Genomic DNA, 14,746 nt, shown 5'->3' on the forward strand with positions numbered 1-14,746 from the left:
CCTCAATCGCCCAGCAGAGTTTCTTCCCAAATGCGACAAGATCGCTGCTGCTGAGTCATTTTTCTTGTGCATAACGCGTAATTTGTGACTTTAACTTAAAATTATACCTCTCTCTTCGACGCCGCATGTTTCACTGACAGCGACCAATTAACTCAAATATAGATGAAAAAAGACTGTTAAACTTAGGTACCTTGTCCTCGGTATAATATATATAATTTCTTGTGGTTATTTCTAGCCGAGTGCAGCCCTTGTAAGGCAGACCCTCCAATGAGGGTGGGCGGCATCTGCCATGTGTAGGTAACTGCGTGTTATTGTGGTGGAGGATAGTGTTATGTGTGGTGTGTGAGTTGCAGGGATGTTGGGGACAGAACAAACACCCAGCCTTCGAGCCATTGGAATTAACCAATGAAGGTTAAAATACCCGACGCGGCCGGGAATCGAACCCGGGACCCTCTGAACCTAAGGCCAGTACGCTGACCATTAAGCCAACGAGTCGGACGTCCTCGGTTATATAGCGAGCTTAGGAATTCACAATGTTGACATATTTCTCGATACATCTATTTCGACTTTCATGTAACGTGTAATTTCAAGAAAAATATTATTTTTCGAATTTACCACCTTGGAAAAAGGGTTGCGGCCAATACACGCACGAGGCTCTATAAATGTGCAAATACGGTATGTGATCTAGCACAACAGAACATAACTTTAAATGGCCTGAATGCTAACACCCCCATTCACTCTCGCCTGTGCACTGCACGACCTACTGACTATAACATGGAACTAATATTTATTGGGAAAGGTAACAAAACATTGTACATGATCGAGGGTTTTAATTTCATTACTGTAAATCTATTGCTAATGGACAATCAAAGGTGGATGTGTTGTGCTAAAAGCTTTAAGTCATTCATAATTCTAAGGTTTGTTAAGAAGGAAGGAAGCCATATTTTCCAGTATTGACTTAGTTAATGTAACTTAAAAGCTTTTCAGTTTGTCTAAAACACTAATTGTAACACTAACACTATAACATACCTATAACAAAGAGTGATACAAAACATACCGTATTGTTAAAAACCAAACCACCCACAATCACGATAAGTCAGATGGATGAAGCCTGAGGAGACAACAGTTGAGCAATTCTTTAAAACGTAAAGCTACACTTGATATTTCCACCTGGCCATCAAAACATAAACATCGTGCTTTTCGAGAAGGTGACCTCGCGTATTCGGCAACTGGGGTTTTAAATTCATCGAGCTCGGGCTAAGTTACATCCCCCTCTCCCAAAATATAAAGCTGCGAATAATTAAGTAATTGAGGAAAGTGGAAATAATACTCAAAACCGGATATTTTTTATTGTTAATGACATCAGAAATATTTTAAAATTTAAAAAAGCTCAAAACACTGTGTAAAGATCAGTGTACTTTCCACCCCATTTTACACAACTTCTTTCTAACTATTCATAAGCTGCATTATGACGTTTATATTCACTAGTATTTCTTTATTTCGACAAGTAGCGACATCAGAAATATTTAAAAATTTTAAAAAGCTCAAAACACTGTGTAAAGATCAGTGTACTTTCCACCCCATTTTACACAACTTCTTTCTAACTATTCATGAGCTGCATTATGACGTTTATATTCCACTAGTATTTATTTATTTCGCCAAGTAAATCTGTCCATAGCTACATATCAGAATTCGAACATCTCAACAATCACTGCTCTCAGTGAGGTTTTCAATATTTAATAATAATCATTTATCGGCTTTACTTCCCACTAACTACTTTTACTGTTTTCGGAGACGCTGAGGTGCCGGAATTTAGTCTCGCAGGAGTTCTGTTAAGTGTCAGTAAATCTACCGACACGAGGTTGACGTATCTGAACACCTTCAGACACCACCGGACTGAGCCGGGATCGAACCTGCCAAGTTGGGATCAGAAGGCTCAACCGTCTGAGCCACTAAGCCCGGGTTTTCAATGTTTAACAACGAGAATATTTGTCGACTTTGAGGTGTCATACACACTGCTGCAGTATTAGTATGGAGTGAAGCAAAAATCTTGGATGCCGTTTTCATCTTGAGATTGCCTTCCTTGGGAGTTTGGTAAATTCATATTTCAAGTTTCAATCTCCTGATATTATTTTTCTGAGGAAGTGGACGACAATTATTGTACAGATGACTTGATGACGATAATTCCTGCAGGAAACGAAAAGCTTACGGGATTTTGCGACTGCATATTAGAAACCTACATAAGTCCCACAGCAACGTTTTCCCCATATTTTGGGCACAATATTCAAGCAGTTTGCATCAATTGAAAAACAGCTCAAATCTTTTCACTCACTGGCAACAAACGCACACCGAAACATATACCATTTCATCGAGCTTTTGAATGATATACAGAAACATACATACAGCTGAGGAGCAGACCTTGTTCAAGTCTAAATAAATCGTTGGATAAATGATACTTTTTGCAAAGCAAAATGACCCAACTCGATAGACATGAACTATAACGGCTGCAGTTTAAAAAAAGCTGTGTGTTATAATTTTTTTCCCACTTAAATACGGACACTCTTTTGACTTTTGACTTTTAAACATTCAGAGGAAACAATATTTTTGGGAGGCCACGCAGCACACCTCGCCGCAAAGGGGCTGTTGTAGGCATGTTGGACTAAACGGATACGTTTGTTGGGACTAAAGTGACCGAGACCGCTTGGCGTCATCGAAAACTGTAGAAACAGTGAGTGAGACTCAAAACCAATGACATTATTATCACATTGTATACAGTATTACAGACTATAAATCTCATGTTTGATCCGCAATTTCTTACGAACTGTCATATTGTGTTTAATTATCCTCCTAGTCAATACATAATATACTGTATATCTCGTTAAGATGAGCTTTCAACCAGACATGTTTCAACGCAACATAAAGCCATCCTCAGTAAAATACATAATAATAATATAAAAACATCAGACACATGAAGACACGATTGTACACAGTGCTTGTTAACAATTTTTTTCAATTAAAAATCATGATGAAATTGACATACAGTGGGTTGGAATATCCATCATAAAGCCCAACTACATTCTTCTTCTCTTTTCTATATTTCTTATTCTGTAAACCTTTCATCAGCTTATCACACTATTTCTGAGGTTTCTGGAACAACTCATCATTTTAGTTTATGATCTGGTATCCTTGCTGACGCCTAGAGGATTTTTCAGGTGAAAATTACATTGGCCGGGATTCGAATCTGGGTTGTCTGAGCTAATCCACTGTGCGACTAACGCCCTGACCTCGCAGATTTTCTATTATTTTCCCCGTGCTTTCGTAGTTTATTTAAAATGGAACCAGCTTGAGATAACATTCATACAGTAATTGTTAAATATAGTTGCGTTCCCTTCTCTTTTCCGTTCCGATGAGATTGTCCACGATTCCAAATTAATTTCGAAATTTTAAGTTTGAAACTACCGACGCGATGGAAACTAAGGAATTAAATTTGAAAATTCGATCGAATCTGCATAATATTTTATTTATTTGCTTGAAAATAGCTGATCTGAAAGGATGTATTTAGTGGGAGTAACTGAAAAGCAGTTGACAACGCTGAAAATTTATGGTAATGCCGATCATTTAGCAGGAAATAAAGAGCTAGTTCAAAATTATTTCGACAAGGAGATGAATTTTCTAAGCTCCACGAGTCGTACAAAGCTATAAGTAGGGATAGTACTCACCCATGGCAGAGAGTCCAGGCGCGGGGGCGGCGGCAAGCTCCGGGGCGCAGGGTGGGTCGGGCCCCGGGGCAGACAGGGCTTTATGTGGCGTCAGAGAGAGAGGCTCCAGGGATAACGACTTGCCCCCAGAGTGATCCTGCTGCCGCTGGCGGGCTACAGCGATGCCCACCGGAATGGTAGGTGCTGCAATAGAACAGTGGCAACTCAGATACTCGGTTCTCGAAAGAAGGACGTGAAATTTATATCTGAAGATGTTAGCCTCAACCAGACTCCAATACTGTTCAGAAGCTAACTGACCATTAGATGGAAAATATTTATAGATCAAGGGATAGGCTCGACAGAATCTCTCACTGACACTGTCGCTAATTGTCCCATTCGAATTTCCGTCAATGGACGGGAGGTTTACAAAATTGAAAGGTCATATCGCTACGATTCTGATAGCACGACAATACAGCCTATAGTTTGGGGATGACAGGTAATCGTTAGTCTTGATATTAAATGAAACCAAATCTTGTTTCTAATGGACAACTCGCTTTTAAACCCCGTCTTTGAATTCCGACAGACAACTTCAGTTCTTATTTTAAAATTGTAAGTTGAAGGATTTGACATACAGAAGAATGCAAACAACCTAGAAAATGCGGCACGAGTGATAATTGAAAAATATTCAAAATAGTTCATTCAAGATATAAATATCTGAGATTTATTCTGATTTCTACAAATATGAGGCATCTAAAGGCCATTTTCAAAACAAATGACTACAGTTTTTGTGCCACCAATTACTGTAGTGCTTTGGCATTTACAAAGCTCCTAACCTTATTTCCCTATTCATTATGATAATATTATGACTAAACCGGTAATCCTTTTACACACTCTTTACAAAAGTAAAAATATCTTACTTATTTCATAAAAAGATACGAATAAGATGTTAGCAATGTAAGCATCGCCACAGCCATTTATTCCGCAGCCAGAAAAAGCTCGTCGACATTATGCAATAGACCAGTATGGAAACACAAACTGAATTGTGCTTAGCTCCAGGAGATTATTGAATCAAAAGTAATTCAATAAAGGGAAAAGGAAGAAGCCTTTCAAATGAACTAAGATCCTCAAGGCAACAAGCTGTAATTTTCGAGTCAACGAACTTCGGCAACAAGTAGCAGAACAAAAATGCTACATTCTGCGAAGCATTTCGCGGGTTTTCAAAACATTCACTCTCTTTAAAGATTAATGGACTCTTCCTAGAGTCATAAAAAAAATTGGAATCAAATGTCTCTACATCAACAAGGACAATTTCACTGTGACAAACAGAATTTACTCTCTAATCCCCTTCTGATGTCACCAGAGACAATGGAGAAGATCGATGAATCGCCAAGGGATAATCGATAATTGAATTTTAATTTCCGGTTTAGTCAGGGCATTGTTGAGCTACGGGCACCATCCCAAGCATGTACAATTACCACATTAGCGTCCGGAAACTACATAAGCGCACAGGGAAGTTTACTCCAGCTATCCCACCAATCACCGTGCCGAAAGGATCGAGAAGTCCGAAACTGAATCGTGAACAGAAAATATAGGATTTTTTCTGGAATAGATAATAGAGAGAAGGATACGTTTTTGTTTCTTGATTTGTTCAGGAAATTTTCAAAGCATGTCTAACCCCTCAGGATTGGTTCTATAGTGCATTTACCCAACTGCCTTCCTCGTGTGTTTAAATTTTACTTTATTGTTGTTTGATGGTATTTTCACTGTTTGTAATGCACTTCAGTACATTGTTAGGCAAAACTTTTAGGAAAGGTGTCCTTGATACTCAAGCCCTAAGTTAAATTGTACAGTACTTTATCCTACAAGTAATTCAGGTGGCTGATATTTGGTCTGTGCATACGAGACCTGCATGTACTTTAGAAAGCGTCCTACAAAATGTTCACCTTATGATGATGGACATCATGCGAAATGATTCTCTCTTCGACTTGCTCATGTTTTGCAGTTGTAATATTCTGAGTACTATACGGCTATAACAGTCTCACTGTGTTGTTCCTGTTAACTTGCCTCCAGTGTGCTCTAGTAACAAATGACTTTACCTTCTTCTAAGCAAATACATATCATTTTAACATGAGTGCCATCTAGAATAGAATAGAGTAGATTTATTTTGTCTCTCTTCTATCTAATCAGAAAATACAATATTTACATGTGCAGAATTAAGAGAAACATATTAAAAAAATGAATGTACACTACTATAACACAAAATGTTAACTTATGTAATTTCTATGATCCTTAACAACAACGGAAGGTTAATCTACAACATTAATAAAACACATGAACAGCAATCCAGACCTTCAGATATTACACAGAAGAGACTGGTGAAAATGTTACCTGAAAATAGCAGGTGAGGCCCCTCTGACAGAGATAAGTAGTGAATCCCCCTGTTGTGCAGAAGAAATGACAAATGAGTTTCTGTATCTTAAGGTGCGATGAGGTGATATCGATAAGAGGGTATTAGTTTTTGACCGTGTTCCAAAACTGTATTGGATAAAAGGTGGTGAAACTTGACAGTGGAAGTAAGGCAGTGAGCACGAGGAAGAATATTAGATGAGGCATGATAATTATGGCACTGTTTGAGTTTTAGCCACCGGGCTGATTGGCTCAGGTGGTTGAGGCGTTGGCCTTCTGGCCCGAACTTGGCAGGTTCGATCCTGGCTCAGTTCGGTGGTATTTGAAGGTGCTCAAATATGTCAGCCTCTTGTCGGTAGCTTTAGTGGCACGTAAAAGAACTCCTGCGGGACTAAATTCCGGCACCGCGGCGTCTTCGAAAACCTTAAATAGTAGTTAGTGGGACGTAAAGCAAAATAACATTAAATTAAATTATGAGTTTTAGTCAACCAAGATCATTGTAGGCAGGTGTAACATGGTCATAGTAATGTAGATTACTAATATAACGAACACACGCGTTTTGCGCATGTTTCAATTTTTCATTAAGGGTAGCAGTCATATCGTTGTTCAAGGCGTCACAGTAATCGATATGAGGTAATACCACCAAAATGCAAATGAGGCATTCCTTTACTACACTGGAAAATATGTTGCAGAATCTTTTAAAGTTAGTGAAGGGACGCAAATACTTTTCTGGAAACGCTGATAATCTCCTGTTTCCATGAACGATGTTCGTCAATAATTTTTAGGTGGAGGTAGAGTCTGATAAAGAAATTGTTTACGATTCTTGAACGAAGTCATAGGTAAGAAATTACACATAGCTTGGGATTCTACGTTGGTCCGTGCGTCTCAGTCCAGTTACAAAGTCCTTATTCTCTATTAACATTTTTAATTTCGTCAGTTAGTCTTTCCGGTCCACAGTTCAGATATACAGTAACTGCATATCGTCAGCGTGCATGCGGTGTCTGCAGCAGTTAACCGATGACGTACTATGAAATGAAATGTCGTATGGCTTTTAGTGCCGGGATATCCCAGGACGGGTTCGGCTCGCCAGGTGCATGTCTTTCTATTTGACTCTCGTAGGCGACCTGCGCGTCGTGATGAGGATGAAATGATGATGAAGACAACACATACACCCAGTCCCCGTGTCACTGGAATTAACCAATTAAGGTTAAAATCTCCGACCTGGCCGGGAATCGAACCCGGGACCCTCTGAACCGAAGGCCAGTACGCTGACCGTTCAGCCAACGAGTCGGACATGACGTACTGTCATTGATTATGACAGAAAATAAAAGCGGTCCGAGAGCGGACCCCTGTGGGACACCAACCTCTACGGATCTCCAGGATGAATATTCATTATAGTTATTTTATTACACACTGCTGACGACCACGTAAGTATGAGTTCACTGGAGACTGTTTATTGAAAAATTGAGCTTAAATAGTTTGGAAACTATGCCTGTGTCAACTGAATCAAAAGCCTTAGAGAAGTCAAGAAGAGCTAGGATTGTAACTTGCCTTTTGTCCACCTTTTGCGAATATCGTTTCTAACCTTAAGTAGTGCGGTACTAGTGCTATGGTTGCATCGAAAACCATACTGGTGCTCGTCAAGAATATCGTATGTTATCAAGCAGTTGGAAAATATTTGGTGTACTACATATTCACTAGGGCTTTTGAAAGCGCCAATAATTATACTCACTGGTCAGCAGTCACTAAAATATCCAGGTGGTGACTTTTTTAGCGAACGGGACGACAACAGCAACCCCTCAATGATAACGCCGAGATCTTTGACAGAATCACTGAAATCAATTGGTGAATTTTTAGGTAGAGTTTTAATAAAGTGAAGTTGTTTACGATTTATGAACGAAGTCGAAGTAGGGATACGTGCCAATCATTAGCGAACGATTAAATATGTAAGATACAGTAGAGTAGGTAAAATAATGTAATTTATTCTTTTAAAACGTTATATTTGTATGCTGTGGTGTGAATATTAAAACTCGCAGTCCATAAGATTTGTCATAGAAAAAATGTGGTCCGTTTTCTTCTGAAATATTGGTGTGAATGATGAAGGCCAACAACTTATGAACAATAATGAGTACAGAAATTCACTCACCAGTATTGACAGCCGCATGTTGAGTCTGCACGAGGTCTTTCTTGGAGCAAGGTGATGCCGATCCGACCGCCTCCAATTTGACGACAGCGGCTAAGGGACTGACACTGGTGGTCACCTCCGCCACCTGGCACGGAGTGGCCCCCGGCTCTTTCTTTATAGTTTGCAGCTGCCATTCACCCCCACTGCGGAGCGCCACTGGGTTCGTACGGCTACAACCACCCTCCAACTTTTTATGGTTTTGCTGCAGCGATTGCTGGTGCTGCTGTTGCTGAGGCGGAGGTTGGGTTTGCTGTTGCTGCTGATGCTGCTGCTGGTGGTGGTTATGATGGTGGTGGTGCTGCTGCTGCTGCTGTTGTTGTTGTTGTTGTTGTTGCTGCTGCTGTTGCTGTTGTTGCTGCTGCTGCTGCTGCTGATGGTGAGACTGAGGTGACGAGTTCACATCGGGAAAAGACGTCATGTTACCATGATGTGTGTGTTCTCGCCCTGAGAGGGGTGCAGGAGAACCTATGGAAAAAATAAATCATGCATAGTTTGAAACTGACGGCTCAGTTTATATGTACTTTAACCTAATTCCAACTTGTAAAAATAATAATAATAATAATAATAATAATAATAATAATAATAATAATAATAATAATAATAATAATAATAATAATAATGGCTTAGCTGGGCTGAGGGACTCAGACCGTCGAGTACAGGCTTTCTGAGCCTATGCTGATGTTTCAGTGAGGAAAGCAATGGCAAAAAGAGTAGTAGTAGTAGTAGTAGTAGAAGTAGTTGTTGTTTTTCTTGCTACTGTTGTTGTTGTTGTTTTATATCCCTTTCATTTTCGATGTTCCTAAAAGATATTGGAGTACCCTACCAAGATTAGTATGCGAACCAATCTAACGACACAGGTCTCAATCAACATTCTTAAAGGCCGATTAGCCGCGTCGGGGTTCCAATCCGCAACTTAAGACACCGGAAGTGAGCATCTGCCTGTCTGTTAGGTCATCACAGCCAAGAGACTGGTTCGATCGTCAAAAAGCACGACCATAAGTTATGTGATTATGAGCAAAAAAAACAAAAAAGCAATGGCAGTGCCAAAACGAAGATTAGTAGGCAACATGGGGAATGGGGTTTGCCATTGCTTTCCTCACTGAAACAGAAAGTGTTATTGCAGCATGAACAGCCCTGTGAATAACACATTTCATAACACTCAGAAGCACAAGTAGTGTTCTGAATGTCATTACTCAGCACCACCCACACCTCACCTCAGTAGCTTCCATACGTTTACATGCAGAATTCAAATAGATTTGAGTTCACTTTCTGTACAGGAAACTCCATGTAAATAGGAACTCAGTCAGGATTGAGTCTCAATGTCGATATGGTAAAATCTAGAATCGTATCGTACTCAGTTCGAATTGAGTTCCAAGTAAATGCGGATCGTAATGAGGTCGTATTGAAAACGACCTCGCGTACACTATATGCTTGTTTTGTCGAAAATAATTTCATAATCGAATCTGTGCTATTCATCTTAATTCGTAATCGATAGCCAACTGAATATTTACGGGCAACAGAATCGCAAGAAAATGACTAATTATCATCCATGGAAGTTCTTCTCATAAATCTAAAATATATCTTACTAGTCTACTACACTTCGCTAGGCTATTTAAAAAGCACGTATGGAAATAGAGACCTTACAATCGACCGCGTTGCAAAAGGTTATATTGATTAAAGAATAACCGAGCGAGTTGGCCGTGCGGTTAGGGCCGCACAGCTGTGAGCTTACATCAGGGAGATAGTGGGTTCGAACCCCACTGTTGGCAGCCCTGAAGATGGTTTTCCGTGGTTTCCCTTTTTCACACCAGGCAAATGCCGGGGCTGTACCTTATTTAAGGCCACGGCCGCTTCCTTCCCACTCCTAGCCCTTTCTTATCTCATCGTCACCATAAGACCTATCTGTGTCGGTGCGACGTAAAGCAAATTGTAAAAAAATTGATTAAAGAATACGCTATCGATATTACCGCGTTTCTGTGTCGCTTATTTATGTCGATTTTGCTTGCCGGATTCAATACGGGGATCGTATTCCGTACGGTAAGTATAATCAAACGGATTTCAGACCCCATGTAAACGTAGTAGGAATTATCACAGACATGGCTGAGACTGGGGTTTCGGTGGAAGATACATTCTGTTCTGATCTGTGCAAAGAGAGGCGAAAGTAATGCATCCATCAAGAAATAGCAACAGGCGGTAAAGATAAAATAATATTAAAATATTAATATTAAAGGAATACGTGGGAATGTCATGGTCGATTCACCCAGAAGTTGAAGATTGTCAAGAAAGTTAGAAAGGAAACTTTTACTTCAGTATAGGCAAATGCTTCACGCCTGGATGAAAATAACTTTGCTGAAAAAGTCACTCTCTGAAAATATTTCCGTACATATGTCGTTCCAATGCTACGATAAACTTGCCCTTCAGAACGTCGATATTGATTTCTCAGCCCGATGGCTGACTGGATCACCAACAGCACATTCCAGTGTCACTAGAAGAAAATGAGATAGATACGGATAACGTTTTGCAGTTTGCTTCTTTTTTTATTGTACGAAGTATGAGTATTGCAAACGAAGCTAGTTGTGGCCCTTCATCGCCCGTTCGACAATGCTGTTGTATATTGTTTCTGACCATACAAAATGCACTAAAAACCAACTACGAACCATAACACAATCCTCTCAACGAAAGTGTAACAAACACTTCACGTGTTTCGTTGAGAATCAGAAACATATACGAAGTAAATTTTATTTCTATTCCCAGTCTAGCCTATGAAAGAAGATGCTCGTCAGAACCGGTGAAATGTTACGTCACGTTTCACCAACACTGCAGAAGTATAAGGTCTATAAGAGTTTAGAGATGACAGCAACAAAGCCAGACTGCAATCATAGCAGGACACAAAGCGAGATTGAAATGAAAATAAAAAATTCTCGGTCCGAAGAGGGAGGAATTCTTTACAACAGACAGATCCACGTGAGCGAGGACCACGCGTCATCTCTATGGTAGTGGAAAAACCCAATCATAGAAAAAAGAATATGCGGATAATTACCAAGAGTAGCTGAGGAAACACGTGAGGATCTAAGCAATATTGCGACAATAATAATACAGGGATCTACGGAGCGAGGTAATCCCCTCATTTAGCTGAATTCTCGCACGGAAAGTCAGCAGTTCGAATATCTCTATGTAAATAACTGGGACAGTATTAGACGCAGACCCCACTGTGCTACTTCCACCATCACATTCTACGACTACTAAAATGTTTTCATTCCTCCCCTGAAGATGGAGGCGGGTCTCTTAAACGGTGACGCCGTCTCTCAGGTCGGGAGATTTGTTACGGTGAAGGAGATACTCGGAGAAGCTGAAGGGGTTGACGGCCGTGGCTTATACTAGGAACTGTCCGGCGTTCGCCTTAAAGCAGGAGAATGGAAAACCCCGGAAAACCATTCTCAGGACAGCCGATGGCTGGGGTCAGCCGTGAGGTCTAGCCCTGTCCCATCTCCCGAATGCAAAGGCGTAGAGCCACGATAGAGCCGTGGCCAACCCTCTTCTGCTCGGGTAGCCGGTCAGAGTGCAGAGTTGTTGGACCACGGACCAGCCGTGGCCACTTACCGGCCGAGACCCACTCTGCATCTACCGACATCACATTTGCACTGTGCTCTGCACTTTCTTACGTGTCAGCCCAATGTGATCGGGAGGTAGAGAGTATTACGGGCTAATAGACTATGTCCTGACGCTGTCAGGCTGCAGAAACCAGCTGGAACAAGATTTCAAAATTCTCAGAATGTCTCAAAAACATTCTGCATTCGCTTGGGTCTTCAACAAATCTTTAAGAAGCAGATTTCCTCTCCTTCTAAGCCTGCTGTTAATCCAATGCCTTTCGGTAAGCACATTTCTTCCCCGATCATAGCGCTTAGTTCGGTCCACGGAGCTCTGCGCACACGAAAAACATATCATTTTTTCTTCAACATTTTACTCTGTTTTCGTGAGACGTTACGATCACGACGCACAAATGGCTTCATAATCGTCGCTAGACAAGCTGTTTCACATGATGCTATGTTCACTGAGTGTAAAAAGCTGCTGTTCTTTTCTTTTTGTATGTCGGGCTGAGTGGCTCAGACGGTTGAGGCCCTGGCCTTCCGACCCCACCTTTTCAGGTTCTATCCTGGCCCAGTCCGGTGGTATTTGAAGGTGCTCAAATACGTCAGCCTCGTGCCGGTAGATTTGCTGGCACGTAAAAGAACTCCTGCGGAACTAAATTCCGGCACTTCGGCGTTTCCGAAAACCGTGAAAGTAGTTAGTAGGACGTAAAGCCAATAACATTATTATTATTTTATTATTTTTATAGTAACAGGCTAGCAACTAGACGCAGTGACTACCCTTGATACCAGCCTAACGTAAACTAGCTTTAATTGACCGACATTCTGGTCTAGAGGTTCTTCCGAAATGCCGTAGATTCATCACTAATTCACAGATACTCTACTCTATAGGTTCTTCCGGAACTGTCGTAAAGTCATCACTATTTGACAGATACTCTATAGGTTCTTCCGAAATGCCGTAGAATCATCACTATCTGACAGATACTCTACTACAGGTTCCTCCGAAACTGTCGTAAAATCATCACTACTTGACCGATACTCTGTTCCAGAGGTTCTCCCAACACCGTCGCAGAATCATCACTGTATGACCAATTCTCTGGTCTAGAAGTTCTTCCGAAACTGTCATATAATCATCACTATTTAACTAATGCTCTAGTATAGAAGTTCTTCCGAAACTGTAGTAGAAACACCACTAGTTGACCAATGATCTGCTCCACAGTTTCTGACACTATCATAGAATCATGACCATTTGGCTGATGCCCTGGTCTAGCGGTTATAGCGTCTGGATATAGCGTTCTGGACAGTCCCACAACTCGGCCATGTCTCTGATTTCTTAGAATAAGCTATGCTACACAACCGATCACTCAGCCAAAGTACAGACTTGTTTCTCAAACGCAAAGGAGACAGACACGGAGTTAATTAGGCCTATATGGGGTTCGAACCCACAATCTCACGAATGCAAGTTTTCAGCTGCGTAGTCTGTACCATCTCAGTGGGTAATAATAATAATAATAATAATAATAATAATAATAATAATAATAATAATAATAATAATAATAATAATAATAATAATATCTCAAACATGACATCAAGTTTAACACAAAAACTTAAGGCAAATGTGGCACTAAGACAACAAGTAATTGGAGGAACTTAAAATGTATTTTTATATTAGACTATACCCACTTCCTTGCTAACATCCATTATTTCTATTTTGGTGTTCTCATATAGGCCTGCTCTAAAATTATACTCTTCTAAAAAACTGGGTTTAAGAAAAATAAGATAGGTGATCTTGAAAGATGGAGGAAGAAATATGGAATAGAACAGCACATGTGCTGGAGAACTCTTATAAGGGACCATTCATTTAATCACACCCAAGACAATATTCATCTCCACCCCACTCAAAACTTTTTGACACTTTCCCCAACACTAATCTGACTTAAACCTCTAGCAAATGTCTCAAGTACTCACTAGTGTTGACATTCGTCCTGCGACAGCCGCAGCTTGGTCGACTGGTAATCTCATTCTTCACCACGGGAGGCGCAGCCGTCGCTTGCTCCCAACGACGTTGTTTACTGCTCACTTGCCTTCGTTCCATAGGTTCCTGGAACATCTCGCAATCTCTTCGCTTGTTCTCCAGCTTCTTGACCACGGGAGGATTCACACGGTTCTCATTGCTCATATTGTTGTTTATATTATTATTGTTGTTGTTATTATTATTATTATTATTATTGTTGAATCCCTTAGCCATCATCTCCAGCTGAGTGATGCCTCTCTCCACCAAAGGCGCTGCTGGCGAAAACGGCGGCCCTGGAGCTTGCGGTGGAGGAGGCGTCGGCCCTCCGAACGAATATCCAGAGGAGAAGAGGGAATCGGAGACTGGAAATAAAATAATAATAATAATAATAATAATAATAATAATAATAATAATAATAATAATAATAATAATAATAATAATAATAATAATAATAATTTAAACAAAGATAAACAGATTGCGGTAAACTCATTAACCACTGGCATCTCAAAGATGGTTTCACAGTTTATATTCAAATATAATTATCCTTAATAATAAAAGGGAAAATAGAATCAAGCTCATGAATTATAATAGAGTCAGAATATTGTTGTCTGAAATACATGTTTTATCTCCTGCCCTACTTCTTAGTCGGTCTTTCTTCTGCTCCACGAGAGAAAAACTGACGATCTGCAGCCTTCCTCGCTTCTCTGAGTCATTTTAATCTTGGTCTTAACCTTCAAATCAGAGAAGTTTCGAATCGTCTTCATAAAGTTGTCCAATTCTGCCCCAGTTCACTCACTAATCTTTATTTTTTGCCACGGCAGGAATCGAACAGAGCAGACATCAATAGAAATGATCG

General features: G+C 40.4%; 1 protein-coding gene across 1 annotated transcript in view; it reads right to left on the reverse strand.

The window, feature by feature from the left end:
* The window catches only part of wge (winged eye), a 405,537-nt gene that overhangs the window by 207,818 nt on the left and 182,973 nt on the right, over nt 1-14,746 (reverse strand). Inside the window, exons 5-7 of the mRNA XM_067143856.2 lie at nt 13,845-14,252; nt 8,251-8,754; nt 3,720-3,902 (exon numbers count right to left, since the gene is read on the reverse strand). Coding sequence (XP_066999957.2) covers nt 3,720-3,902; nt 8,251-8,754; nt 13,845-14,252 — 1,095 coding nt within the window. The remainder of the gene's footprint in view (nt 1-3,719; nt 3,903-8,250; nt 8,755-13,844; nt 14,253-14,746) is intronic.

This window comes from Anabrus simplex, chromosome 3, assembly GCF_040414725.1.
Source record: "Anabrus simplex isolate iqAnaSimp1 chromosome 3, ASM4041472v1, whole genome shotgun sequence".
Lineage (NCBI taxonomy): Eukaryota > Metazoa > Arthropoda > Insecta > Orthoptera > Tettigoniidae > Anabrus > Anabrus simplex.